This window comes from Juglans microcarpa x Juglans regia, chromosome 7D (assembly GCF_004785595.1).
Source record: "Juglans microcarpa x Juglans regia isolate MS1-56 chromosome 7D, Jm3101_v1.0, whole genome shotgun sequence".
In the NCBI taxonomy this organism is placed as follows: Eukaryota; Viridiplantae; Streptophyta; class Magnoliopsida; order Fagales; family Juglandaceae; genus Juglans; species Juglans microcarpa x Juglans regia.
The window spans coordinates 1,385,632-1,400,777 of NC_054606.1; the positions used below are offsets into that span (position 1 = coordinate 1,385,632).

At 35.3% G+C, this 15,146-nt stretch overlaps 1 protein-coding gene across 1 annotated transcript; it reads right to left on the reverse strand.

Moving 5' to 3' along the window:
• Nucleotides 1–2,903: 2,903 nt before the first annotated feature.
• LOC121240080 (65-kDa microtubule-associated protein 5) lies at nt 2,904–11,872 on the reverse strand. Its single transcript, XM_041137539.1, is given in 12 exon segments — nt 2,904–3,309; nt 4,022–4,096; nt 4,213–4,286; nt 6,463–6,550; nt 7,930–8,081; nt 8,683–8,842; nt 8,932–9,087; nt 10,181–10,396; nt 10,497–10,742; nt 10,951–10,967; nt 10,970–11,153; nt 11,546–11,872. Coding segments are annotated over 12 exon segments (1,701 nt in total). The 5' UTR covers nt 11,615–11,872; the 3' UTR covers nt 2,904–3,045.
• Nucleotides 11,873–15,146: the final 3,274 nt, after the last annotated feature.

The following is a 15,146-nucleotide window of genomic DNA, read 5'->3' on the forward strand; positions in this document are numbered from 1 at the left end:
AGAGAAAAAAAAGCATATAATCCGATGCAAAAACAATGCTAATCTGTATGGAAAGCACTGGTATATATAGTTCATCGTACGTGGACTTAATATTACTGATAATTGTTTGTCGACTCCCCGCATAATTTATATTTTCCACTTTGATGGCTCCATCGAATAATATTGGACTTTATGTATAGATGATGCACTTACTATATGTTGAACAACATGGAGACAGTACGTAGTACGTACCCAATTATAATAATGCAAGTTGTAATATATATAAAAAAAAAATATTTATAACGAATTATTTGTAATGAAAATAGACTATTTTTTACAAAAAAATAGTCGTTTTCATAAAAAATAACTGGCCATAATAAATAGTTTTCTTATAATTATATATTAAATATATATATATATGTTTGGAGGAGCATTAATGCCATTAAATATATATTATTTCATCATTTTTTACTACTTTGTGCATGCACTCAGTACTACTGCGCTTTTCTTGCCTGTATTATAGTATTTGAGCTGATCTCGTGCATTATTCCCAGAAGATCCCATTAATTCTATTTGTCTACGGAACGATCACAATTCGTAGATAACAATGTATATTCGCGGTGCGACTAATTTATTTGTACCTGAACTTTGTTTGTGTTCTTCCTACCATCTCCCACTATATATACATATATAGTATTATAATATCTATATATATCCGATTGAGGATTAATCGGACTTCATGTAATAATTAGAATAAAATATTGAGGGCGGGAGATCGAGGCAAATCTCTGTCTCACACGCACCCCGATCATGGATAATTTGCCTTAAATTAATTGTTATTATTGGAAGAAAAAAGAGCTAACCACCCCCCCCCCCCCCCCCCCCCCCCCCCCCCCCCCCCCCCCCCCCCCCAAAAAAAAAAAAAAAAACATGGAAACCGAAGAATATTTAGTATCCTAGGTATATGAAAAGCTTCTTAACTAGCGGCCTACCGACCGATGATCTTCTCCATATAGCCGATAGCGTGATGTCACCTATATATATAAGACAAAGCTAATTAGTAAATTGTTTTGGGTTTTCCTTTACCTAAAAATCAGAATAAGTATAAAGGAGCTGCAGGGATCGAGCTGGTTCTGTATAGAACTTTCGCGCACGGAGACAATAATGATTAGGATTGATTCGTTTTTGGGTTGCTGATATAATATTAATGATTTTCTTGTTGGATCTCCAATTTAAGTTATTCCATGTCTTAATTATTTGGAAGGAAGGAGAGATCGGCAGCCAATAGTGCATTGAGATCATGAACATGACCAAGCACACTAGCTATAATATTAATAATTCTCTATACACTATATATTATATATGTGTGTGTGTGTGTACGTTACTTCTTCTTTTTCTTCGTTTTTGTCTGCTTTGACATCATAGGCACTACAATGATGTACATGAGATAATGATAAATAATAAGGTACTGTTGACAATGCAGACTTCATCATGCATGTAGCTAGATATATATATATATATATTTATTGTGCCAAAACCATGCATAATATTGCATGAAATACATGCAGCTAGCTTATTCTAATTATTAATGATTTGCAGCTCCAATCCTCTTGAAGCTCGGCCTCTCTCCTTAACACTCATTTTACCACATGATCCATAGATCAATGAGATGTACCGACACTAGCTCATTGGTGGCAGTTTAATTTGTGGTGTAACGTGTACGAAAGCTACGTGTACTGATGTAACTTCTTCAAATCCACCAATTCACAATTTGGTGGCATGAGTTTTATTTTCTAAGTTATTGGATAATAACAACATTGATCTTAATTTTATGAAAATGGCATGTATGTACAAACGTCTTACACGCACATATCTTCTTATTGGCACAAGTGCATGAATAAACTTATGTATTTTCTTTTTAATTCTGTAAAGACATGGTGAAGAATGCAGGAGCGAAAGTTTGCTAACGATGTTTTGACTTTTGGGGCCGACATCGACGTTGTCGGAAAGCACAGTTTTTCAGATTTGTCGGATAATACAAATTGTCAAGAACTAGGAATTACAAGTAGTAGTGGAGGTAGCAAGTATGATGACGTTGAAGAAATTAGTTATGTACCCTCCCTTTTTGAGCTGGCAATAGGCAATGGAACAGATGCATATAGATTGCGTCCAAAACTAAAAGCCACCATAGAAGAACAGCCCTTTGCCATAAATATATATATAATTTCTGATACAACGCCCATGCAATTGAATCAGGTAATTATGTAAAAGAAATAGCTAGACATTATAATTATTATAAGGTCCTTTCCACAAGATTTATCATTCCCACCCATGATTATAGTTTATGCTATTGAAAATTAGGAGGAATGGGAAAAAAAATAACTCTGAAGAACTTTACTGAATCGAGGTCTTGAGATTATGCAGGCCAGCGGCCATAATTATATAGCTAGGCAGTAGTAAAGCATGCACCATATATGCCGGCCCTTGGTATACATGGAAGTGGAATTCACTTTCATGTTCCACATCATGAGAACGCATGCACAGAAGGGGTCCGGTCCTAAACATAAGCTGGTTGCTGGCCCCGGCCCCCATATGTGCTTGGTTCCCAGTTGGTTGCACAAAGTTTCATCTCAGAAATTGAGCACGTACCCGCTCAATTGGTTGCTAGCTAGGTTCTCTGAAAGATGGTCTGGATTTTGAGTTTTGTCTGAAAGAGAGAGGATAATTTTCTAAAGATAATGAATTTCCTCCTCAAATTCTTGACATGCTCGATCTGATTCCTAGAAATAATATTAACTTCTCTGCTATTGGATCCTATATATATGCATGGTCTCTATTGAACCACCAAAGCATGAAACTCGCATATACTTTTTCCATGCAATAATGCTGAATAATTCAATCCTGAAAACAGAAGGCATTAACATTATTATGATTATATCGAGAGTTAATGTAATTTCTTATTATATGGAAAGAAAGAGTTCTTCTACTGTAAGATACAGAGAGGGAGGGTGGAATTCTAGAAATGCACTCATTTACAATCATTAGGTCAAAACATTGAAAAACAGCCTATGTTCCCCTTGAGACTGAATCATCCTTTGGAAGTGCGACATAGTTTACAGGAATTATGTTATTGATCCTGCCATCTCTATGTTCCTTCCCAGCTGATGATATTCCATGGCGGCCTGAAGGAGTTGCCACACGACGACCAGTGGGTGTTCCAACCACGGTGTTAGCACTGGTGCTTTGTCCCAGCGGCTTCTTTGGTGTAGGCCTTGAACCATATCGGGCCTCTTGTTCTGCTGCAAGTTGGTCTTGCAGCCGTTTCTGCTCCTGCAAGACAAACCAGATAAAAAAAGCAATTACATATATATATTTTCACAATCAAATTAATTTTAGTGTGGAATATAGGCGATATCAAGGATTGGCATCCTTAATAAGCTGTAATTTCAAGACCCTTCATCTCAACCTTGTTCAAGACACCTTATGAGACGACCAAATAAATAAAGGTATGGCTATCAAACACTCCGAAATGGTGGAAATTCATTTAAAAAAACACATCTAACTTGAATGTAACCACACCAAACATCCATATACTAATCAATCTAACAAAGTCAGCATGTTTTCCGTCCTATATATCATTCACCATCTGGATCAAACACATTGGGAACCCTTTGACAACAACAATTTGGCAGCATTTCTAACGTTTCATAAATGCAGGTCAGTAGACCTAAGCTATGTGCTGATTCCACTAATAATGACGTAACTGAAATACTTTTTTGGGATGAAGAATTTCGTCCAAAAAAAGTCTTTTTGTTCATGTAGGGACGATGAATGAGTATGAATTATTGAGCGTCTGATTTTTCCACATTATTCAGAAAGTTTTAGGTGTTCACATTTTCCAGATAGCAAATGGTTCATTGCTGTTGATGGGGGAAAAAATTCCACAGTAGGCAAATGGAAATATCAGCAACCCAGAATGATTATAAGACAATATATGCTATCATGTACTATAGACAACGTAAAGCAGTAATTATCAGCATACCCGTAATTTACGCTTTTCCTCTTCTTTTTCCTGGCGTAGTACAATGTAGTCTTTCAAGCTATGCAAGATGGAAACCTGAACTTGAAATCAGTATTTTTATCTTAACACCTATTTAATACAATCGTTTACTTGTAAAAAAAAAAAATTATAACACCCATAAACTCAGCTGAAATTACAAGCTGGTTTACTACCTTGTCATATAAGAAAGGGATTCCTTTCTCCATCTCCCAGGCTTTTACTTTTGTAGTCAAATTTTCGCAAATAGCTGTATAAACAAGGAGTCAAATTTTACTTAATGACACTTCAAGTCTTAGAGGTGATATACAAAAAGAAGAGAATAAACTTGATAAAGAAACTAAACAGCAGAAGCACGTGTTCAAATGACATTTCGGTTCCCAAGAATCCAACATGTTCTCACTGATTTTTTTTAACCCGGCAACAAAAGCACTGAAGGATACAATTTTGTAGAACTTATTACAAAAAGAGCGTATTATAACTGCTACATATATCATACATCGCATGGTCGTATACAAACTTATCCCATCTTGATATATACATTTCATTTTCTAATATTCAGTATGAAAAATATGATATCAATGCTGCTATATAATATCGTCACTAGTGAGCTTCGATGTCAGAATTCACCAAGTACAGTTTTATCCCACTATCGGATCGCATTCATGGTCAGAAGGATCCCACAGATACCTTGTTTAATTTACGTTCTTCAGGAATGCCTAATTGCTGATAAACTCAGTTCAAAGTCTACCCCAAGGAGAGAACCCCTTTGTCATTGTGTTTGTTGATAGAGTTAACCCCAAACATTAATTCCCTTTCAGTGCCGTCAATGAGAACACTACTAGGAGCACACGAGAATCATTCGTTCTGTGAAACTTCTAAAATCAGGAATAAGCATACACTACTTTTGCAGAGGTGGTTATGGCATATGAGGTCACAGAGAAACAACTATTCAAGTGTAAATTTAGAAGCTATTACTAACAAAACAAGGACCGTTAAGAACAATAGGTGGATGATAATCAAATGATGACCGTAACACTCTATAAGCACTTTTCCTTCTATTAATTCAGGTCTCATTGAGTTTTAACTAAAACAGTTTTGTGAGTTAAATCTAGTGTGACTAACTTTCAAGTCAGTAAAACATAGCTTCTGTAAAGAACCGGGGAAAATAGTTTGTTCGAACTGGCAAAGATTACTATCGAAGCTAATATAATTGAAGAGTTTTCTCGGAAATGTGTAACACCCTAATGGAAGGCCCAAATCATATGGTCTATATTCTAAAAAGACTAGTCAATGAGACAATTGGAGCTCCATTGAAACTTTATAAAAAGCAAAAACTTGTCTTCCTAAGCAATGTGGCATCTCATACACCACCTACCCTTGTCCTTATCATATGGGGTATCACAATCTACCCCACTTAAATTCCCAACATCCTTGTCGGGCCAATCCGTCGTAGGTGGCACAGCCCAAGTCCCACATTTCCGGTTGGGATAGGCTCTGATACCATTTGCAACGTTCCAATGGAATACTCTAACCACATGGCCTATACTCCGAAAGGACTAGTTAATGATATAATTGAAGTCTATTGGAACCTTATAAAGAGCAATAGCTTCTTCTTCCCAAGCAATGTGGGATCCCATACACCACTACCCTTATTCTTACCATATGGGGTATCACAAAATGTCTAAGAAAGTTGATAAGATGAGAGTTCATCATTTCAAGTCACATTTAGCCAGAATACCATTGCACTGTTATAAAATTCTTCAAAGCATGTTATTATCCTCTAAGGCTGTAACATGTGGTAACCACAAAGAAGGAAACCAAGCAAAACATTCACAATTTCATCAACACGTCTATAATAGAGTCAACATCCACTTCAACTTCCATATTTCTTAAAAAGAGAGGATAAGCATAAAAGCAAATTTGAGCCCAAAAATTTGCTTTTGTTTTCTATGCAAATAAGAGTACAGAAAAAGTTCTTTTTTTCTGTTTTTGACTTCTTTTCAATGGAATACGAGTGAACCACATTATATTCATTAATAAGTTTTATGCCTACAATCTGATAGGATTGTTAAGTGAACTACAGATATGTAAAACCTCACACAATGATCAATATAACAGGAATATGGTCACCAGTACCAAACAGCTGTATCAAAGACGCCAAAAAGGGAGAACACAATTTTTGTTAAATTTATTCGTGTCCCATATGGGTCAGCATGCTTTGTTAGCAATTCTTGGCCAATAAACAAAATTCATTTCTCAGTATGAGTAGAGTGTGGCTGAAATTCAATAACCGAGTTGGCATTCCCTTCATCTATGGCATACTGAAGCGAATAACTAAATTGACTGCTGAAGATGTGATTCTCTAAATCATAATAAGCAATATATATGCAAATTATACCAATGAATGATGATTACAAGCTCACATGGTATTTTGCTGACCAGATTCCGTGCTTTCTCAGCACGTTTCAGATTTTTGTGTGCTCCTCTTCCAGCAGTGTATCGATTCTCATCCTGGACAATAAGTTGATACAATAATAAAGTAGCAGGAGAGAGGAATGGGGGGATCAATGTATGTCTCCACTGTAAAGAGCTTCAAAATGCTTTGATCTAAATCATAGCTAATCATATTAATCTAGTAGCAAATGAAATGGTTACCATACCCTATAGAAGCATAACATACAGCTCAATTGCTCCATCAATGTTAGTTATGTAACATTACAAAACAGAATGAACTTGTGAGAGAGTGAGGTGGTTCTTGAATTTAATCTGCTGCTTATAGGTTCTAGCGAGACGTATGGACCAATTACCATTAGAAAAAGAGAGCGTAAGAGAGCGAGCGGGGGAGCGAGCTCCAAATTTAACCAATAAGAAATGTTAACTGCTCAACACAACCTTTATCTACAATTTTTCCAACCTAGGGCTCTAATTCCATCTTGGGGTGGCAAGCAGCCGGACTTGGGTCAACCATAAACTTGAACACCAAATAAATTGGTAGTCACAAGAAAGAACTTCAGAGAATAGAAATCCTTCTCATTAGATATTCATTACAAGGACTTTAAAAATGTACAAACTCCTAATTAGATCTAATTTGAACAGGTCTGTACGATTATATCACCCATGCTTCTCATGGTTGTTCTCTTTAAAATCAATCTCAATGACCATTAATTTAATTAATGAGCTGAAATTTATCCAGCATTTGCCACCTTAAGTAAAAACTAATCCGTCTATCTCAAAATAAACAAGAGGTTAAAACCAGTACACATTTTATTGAAAAATAGATGCAACTATCTTCCTAATGTGTCCTTAGATATGTCAAAAAAGGTGGGGTTAACTTTGAAAAAACATGAATTCAAATTAAGGGCAACAAGAAAGTTAATTAGTAAATTCTTTCGATTTTGTACACTCCCAAATATTTTGGAAACGGCCCAAAAAGAAAAGCCAACAGAGCTATATTTATTTTTGCCTCCAACCTTGCATCAGCTACTGACTCCATCCACTGATGTCTTTCAGTAGCTAAATTCAATTCTAGTAAACTGTGATGTGCACGGTTTTTCTGGGAATTATATCTACACACAATTTACTAGGACAATTCCAGTCAAAGGAAGTCTTCTGGGACTAGCTTTAGCACAATAAATTAAACCATTAACATTAACTTGAACATTGTATAAAAGAGCAAAAAGCAAATAAAAGGAAAACAAATTTGAATGCTTGCAGTAATTTATGCATCAGTCGAGAAGCTTCCCATGGCAAGGAAAGGTGTTCCATAGCATCTTTTACTGGTAAAAACCGTTAAATTATCAAATAACAGTGGCAGCCATAGCAAGATGTCAGGATTACTCCTGAGAAAATGGATTGGCATTTAATAGAATAATTGAATTTCCGCAATTTACCATTTCGTATTCTTCAAGCCATTTCTCCTCCTCAGTTGCATATCTCCACTTCTCTACCTTGTCCAAGATATCCTTCCTGCTTAGTGCTTGCTCTTTCGCTTTTGCAATTTGATCATCCATGCTTGAAAGAAGATCAGAGAGATCCACATTACCTGTGAAGACATCAAGACATTTGAGCACAACAACCACATAGCCATTTTAAAACAGTTTCTACCTCAAAGAAACATGTATTCGACATCAAGCACAGTAATAGTATGATGATATAAGACCTTGAAAAGGAAACCATATCATAGTCTAACAGTAGGAAAGCTGATATGAATCTAAACCATTTCAGCCTCACAGAATCAGAGAATTGAAACAACAGAATGCAATCAATAAAGAGTTTCATAAAAATCTACACACGCATGAATAAAAAACTACTAGGGAATCAATTCTAAGAAAGAAAAAAAGAAGATAGAGACGATAAAAAAATTTCCCCCATCCGAATTCAGGAGGAAAGAGATATAGTTCCAAACATTAATATGAGCTGTATTAGAGCTATAAATACATAAAAGTATGAAAATTTTAATAGGAAATCTCGACAAAAAAAGGATAATAATTCTAAAAAGATGGAATACAATATACAAGCTCAGAAAGCGCATCAAGAAGACCGAACAGACAATCTATATAATAATGGTCTAACGTGCAACTCAGAGTAATTGAAATAGTTTCAAGCAAGTCTAGAAAACATAGAACAAGAAGAGTCCGGTGGACCAGAATCTACGAGGCTGATGAGAATCTGTCGTGCTGCATGACTATCTACATCCATATGAACCCCATTGTAGATTTCTTCCAGTTCAATCTGCCTCTTGAACACCAACTCCTTCATCTTTGAGGCTTTCAGCACATTCAATTGCTCAACTTCAAGTGCAGTCTGAAACAATATGTGCAACAGCATTAACACTACAACATACCATCCCCTGAATATAAGCAACTAAAAAAAATAAAGATACTAAGCATCACCTTTTCAATGACATCTAGAGCGAGGCACCCTTGTCTTAATACCTCATCAACCGAGGAAGAAATTAAGCTAGTTACATGTTCAAATCTTTTTTGCTCATCTAGTGATGTCTCCATGAGATTCCAAAGCTCTACCAGTGTCCTCCCAAGATCTTGAAGCTACAGCAAAAGCACATGCTTGAGAGAGAATTTTTTTGGAAACTTTATGAATATAATACACCACCAAATGAAAATTTCCAAGTTCACCCTTAAACATAAAGCTTAAAGGCATAGGATACCAGCCCAAGTATAAATAGGAGAGGGGGGGGGGGGGGGGGGGGGGGGGGGGAGAGAGAGAGAGCACCCTGCTCAATCAATTAGAAAGCAAATTAAGAAAGATTTACAAAAAGAGGTTCTTGCTGTATTCCTATGGGAATCACAGATTTTGGTAACACACTATGGTTTATCTTGGATACTTTAGTCCATAGTGCATAAATCATGATGCATTTACTCTTCTCACATGGGGATTCTGCCTCAAAGCCTGTATCATCCAAACCATCCTTCTTGGTTTGAGATTTGATGTCACCACCCTAGTAATTGCCACTTAGTTCATAATAGAACTCAAATCCTTAAGCAAAAGGATAGTTCAAAACAAAACTCCAAATGATAGCTGATTTAAGGTAAGGATGCACATGGCTAAAAGTTATAGGAGAAACAAATAAAAGAGATCCACCATCAGGTTCTACCGTTCTATGGTATTCTTCGCCTCCCAATATCAAGTGTTAATACTTTCTTCTGTAAAATATGAAGCCACGCAAAATAAAATATAATGAATCTATTAAACGGATAAGCTATGAATTGCAACTCGGACATTTTTATTTTCATAAGTAAACTTTCAAGCATAAACTGCTAGGCTATCATGATGAATATCAAGACCCTAGGTTCACCAGTAAGCACAAGGCTATTGGTCCTCTAAGCTCAATGAGCGACTATAGCCTGTTAAATTACATAAGCAAAGATCCTGATGGCCAGATCAAGGTTGAAGATATAAACGAACAGAATAACCCTGACTAAATCTTCCTTGGTGGAAATATAGATAAAAATGGCATGAGTATATAGAATTCATATATGGCCACTTGCTTTAAAAACATAGACAAGCATATGCATGCATGCATGGAAGCGGCCAAGTGTATACTGGTATAAACTACACCCACGTATAAATAGATACACGGACATAGAGAGAGAGAGAGAGAGAGATTCAGTGTTAAATCACCTTGTGTAGCCTTTGTTGTTTCTCCTGCTTTAGTGTGTGGATCACACCCGTTAGTCTGGCAAGTGTGTCATTGCTGATGCTCTTTGATTGGCTACCTGAGGGATCAGTCAAGCTTGAGTGAACTTCATTTAGCGTCTTAGAAAAATCAATTGACATTACAGCTGACAGCTCATGGACAGCTTTAATATGGCTGTTGACCTTTTGTAATCTGAAAATCTGCAAGTTAAACAAACAATGGAGCAAACATAAGTGAAATGGGATGTCCATTACTCGTATTCTACAACTTAAAACTCTAAATCACTATTGTTGAAGCAACCTTTTCATTCTGAAGTTCCCGAAGGTGTGACTTAAGCTCTCCCAACTTCTTCGTTGTCAGATCACTTTCAGAAACTTGAGGATCAGAAGAAAGGCTAGATTGACCATTGCCTGCTATTTCTGCACAGATCCGAACAACTTGTGACTGGATTTCTGAAAATTCCTTAATTCTTTCTTGCTTCTTTGACCTCAGCTCCTCCAGGATAGGTTTTATGGCAGATATTTGCTCCTTGAGAGTGCCCCTTCCCTTTCCAAACAGTACAGAGAGGAAATCAACTCGACAAATAATATGGAAGATGATATAGTCATGGAAGGATGATATGTAACTATTCTACAGAAAGCACACAGCAGGTGCTAAGGTCCTCAATTATCGTATAAAAAAATCGATAGAGAATTGCATTTTCTGCAATGAAATAAATGCAACAAGAACGTTAATAATGTAAAAAGTAACAAACCCGTGAAAAAGAGGCATGTTCCCTAGGGCAGAGACGATATTGGTGATTTCAGCTTCAGCCTCGGCTAATGACTGATGCAAATCAGCCTTGTACTTTCTTGTTTTTTCAACCTTCTTCCGATAAATGTCGAGGCACTCTTGCTCGAGTTGTAGAAGCATCTTGTCCCTGTCGCTGTCACTCTCCCCAATTTCGTCCCATATTATCTAGATGACCGAAGAACCAAATGCATAAAAGATTACACGCCAAGCAAAATTTCTGGGTTTAATTTAGAGCATTATGAGAGAATCAAAGTTCCCAAAAGAAATAAACTATGACTCGCACGCAATGGGAACTGAACTAATACAACACCATTGAGAGCTTCAAACTGCCCGGCATTAAATTGGGGCCTAAAACTGTAAATGGATGCATATTCGCATCCAGCACCAAACCCAAAACTACGGAAAATAGTTTAATGAGGACAAAAAAAACTTACAGTAAAATTCAAAACAAAAACATAGACAAACGCACGCACATGTGAATCATCCGCAGAAGTATCATGGATCGTGGTAATGAAACAGAAAGCGAGCATAGAGAGAGAGAGAGGGAGAGAGAGAACCTGCAATTCCTGGAGTAGAGAACCGCAAGTGGTGCGAGACGGAGAGGGAGTAGGCGGCATATTCGCCATTACATAAGAACTTGAAGGCGAAAAAAGAAGCAAGGGATCAGAGTAAGAAGAACCGACTGCGAAGCCCCCGAGGCCCGAGGAGTGAGCGAGTGAGCGTTACGAGGCGTTTTCTCCGCGCTATCTTCTTCCCTTGTCTTTTAATTGGCTTATTTTGCTGTGATTTATTCCATTCCTATTTTGGAAGATCCCCAGCCCCAGGCGGACTTCGCTTCATGATTGGGAGAGAACCCCTTTTGAAATGCGCATGGGTTGTTCTTTTGGCGCCAATGCTTCTTGTTAAATTGTTCTCCCTTTTTTTCATTTCTTTTCGCCCTTTCTTGTAAAGAAAAATAAAGTATAATAGTATTTAATTTATGATAATGTTTTAGTAATAATTTCATGAAATTAAAAACATAAATTAACATGATTTTATATGTTATATTATATTATAATATTATTTTTATTATAAAATATATCTAACATATCATATGTATACACATCAGATTGTGAATATATTTTAATGAAATATTTTGCACTACTCTTGATTTTTCAATAGTGGAGTAAGTTTTTAATAATTCATTGATTAAAAACTCAATTCATTTTATCGTTTTTAAAATTTCAAGGAAACTCGAATCTACCCATTGAGCAAAGTATATATATTATTTTAATATTTACCCCATTACACTAATTAACATAATTTCCTTGATTAACCAAATAGCCAACCGAATCTCTTTTTTTTTTCTTTTAATTATACTAGATTTTTTTTTAAATAAAATACAAAGTGGGCAGAATCTCCATACTCTATTGAAAAGTCTCATTTATGGCAGATGAATACTGTAGAACAAAAGAGAACCAAACAAAACAACAAACCATCAAAATAAAACCAAAACCAAAAACTAGCAAACAAAACCTCAAACTCTAATATGTGGCAAATCCCGTTTATCCAATCTAAGCATACCCTCAAAGGCATTGGTAATGAGATCCAATCCGTGTATCTTCTAACAATACTCTCCTCCCTTCATCTCACAAGAAAATCAGCCAAATTGTTGTCTTCTCTATGTTGATGAACAATGGTGAATCGAAGGCCATTTAACAAAGAGAGGAGTTCATCCCAGCAATCCCATAAATACTAATTCAAACACTTCTTGACCAACAGCTAGTTGACAATCAACATTGAATCACACTCCAGTTCCAACTGCATAAACCCCATTTATTTGCATATGCGCACACCAAGTAGTAGGGCTCTCAACTCTGCCATGTTATTAGAACTATGGCCAAAATGCAATAAGAAAGCACCAAGAAAAGACCTACTATTCACGAGAAAGTCAGATAGCTTCTGTAGCCCCACTTTGACAGCTAGCCATACACTGTTGGCTCGACAACTCCCTTTACCCTCGCCTTACAACGTCTCGGCCAAAGCCGCCACGTGATAAGGCAAGAAAGGATACCAATAAGTACACCACACTAAGAATATTTTTTGGCGAAAGAAAACCAATGCAACACCCTCGCCTACCGCGAATAAGTCACCGAGCGAGGAAGATCCAAAGCAGTTTCTACAAAATCCTAGACTTTTATTGCAATATCCCTTGTAGCCAACACATAATCAAACGACTCACAACTACCCATCGAACAACAATCGTAGCAAGCAAGGATGCCCAGGGTCTGAATTCTATTATTTGTAGCCAAACCATTTACCTTAGCTTTCCACGTATAGACTATAATTTTTTTGGGCAAAGCAATGTGCAAATCCACTCCATCCCTAACTGTTCAACCCCTCTTATCCCGAATAATGTCCCGAATAGTTGCCAAGGAAAAATGACCATCACTAGCAGGTTGCCAGATGATGGTATCCCGTCCCTCCTTCCCAACTGGTATATGCTGGATAATCTGCCTCGTTTTATCTTCGCCAACCAGCTCCATGAGTTGTCCCTCATCCCACCTTCCATCCACCCAAACGTCCTTAATGCACAGTCCAGGTTGCTGAATTAATTACACCAGATTTAACTAATCAAATGCCCCAAAAAAATCATACGTTCAAACTACAAACTTTCCATTTTGATAAGCTCATTTAAAAATAAAAGTTTTCAAATAATTACGATACAAATGTAAATGTAACTATTTTATAACGTATTACAACCGTCTAACGGTATAGTGTTATTCCGATAAAAAAAATATTTTTCTTCTAATTTGATTTGGTTTAAATTTTAAATTTTACATAATCATCTTTCATTTTGTATAGGGTCGAAAAAAAAAATCTATACACTATACTACTATATTATTTTCATTTCATCATGTAAGATATAACACATTTATCATAATTAACTAATTATTTATTAAATAATTATTTATCATCCGATGGTAATAAATATATTATATCTTACATAATACTTTAAAAATAAAATATAAATATGATATATAATATTACTCGTTAAAAAATGGTATTGCATATATCAATACGTACTAGTTATCTTTGATAACTAGTTTATATTTTTTTGGGTAATGATTGACTTAAAATTAGAGTTTTGACATTTTGTGATTTTTTTTATTGGATTAAGCAATATTTGACAATGGTAAACATTTATCAGTTTAATACAAAATCTATTATAATTATTGTTCGCAATTATAGAGTAAAAAAGATATCGAAATGCAAATAGTTCTATAATATTTAAATTATTCTATTATCAATTCAGTATATAAAATACATCATTCATGTCAATTAAATGGTGTGATTTGATTTATAAAATTCAAAAGTTTAAATCAAATTATACTTTAAAATATTTCATAATATTTATTGAGCATTTCATACTAAAATCTTCAGTGACAACAATAAGTGATATTAAGAGTGTGTTTGGATATTAAAGTGAATTGAGTTGAGTTGAGTAGACGATAAAATATTGTTGAAATATTATTTTTTAATATTATTATTATTTTGAGATTTGAAAAAGTTGAATTGTTTATTATATTTTGTGTTGAAATTTGAAAAAGTTGTAATAATGAGTTGAGATGAGTTGAGAGTAGTTCAAGATCTAAACAAAGAAATCTACTTTATGTATTGATATTTCTTTCATTCTAAGTCCAAATAATTACTCTTATTGCAGTTATATCCATAATTTAATCTTTTTTATAGATATCATCTGTATTATTCAATGACGATAAACTCGTTTGATCAGTTAAAACCTTCGAGTTTTTATTGTTTTGATGATAAAATGAGTACTTTAATATTTATAGATATTTTTAAATTAAAATTTTCAAATATCAACTTTAAAATTCTATTATCACCTTCGTTCATGGGACAGTAGACACTATTACTCATTTTCAGTCAATATCTCGATTATAACAATTATTGTTATTTTCGCAATAATCATCACCATTGTTGACAATGTTGTAACATTAAAATCAAAGACCTTACTAGGAATATCGGTATGACTTAAATGTTATTATCATGTTCTTTAACATGTGACACGATTCCACAAACATTATAGTGGTTGTCCATAAGTAAATTAAGGGTATCATTGTCGTGTTATAAAATTGATGGCAAATTATATCAAGTTTG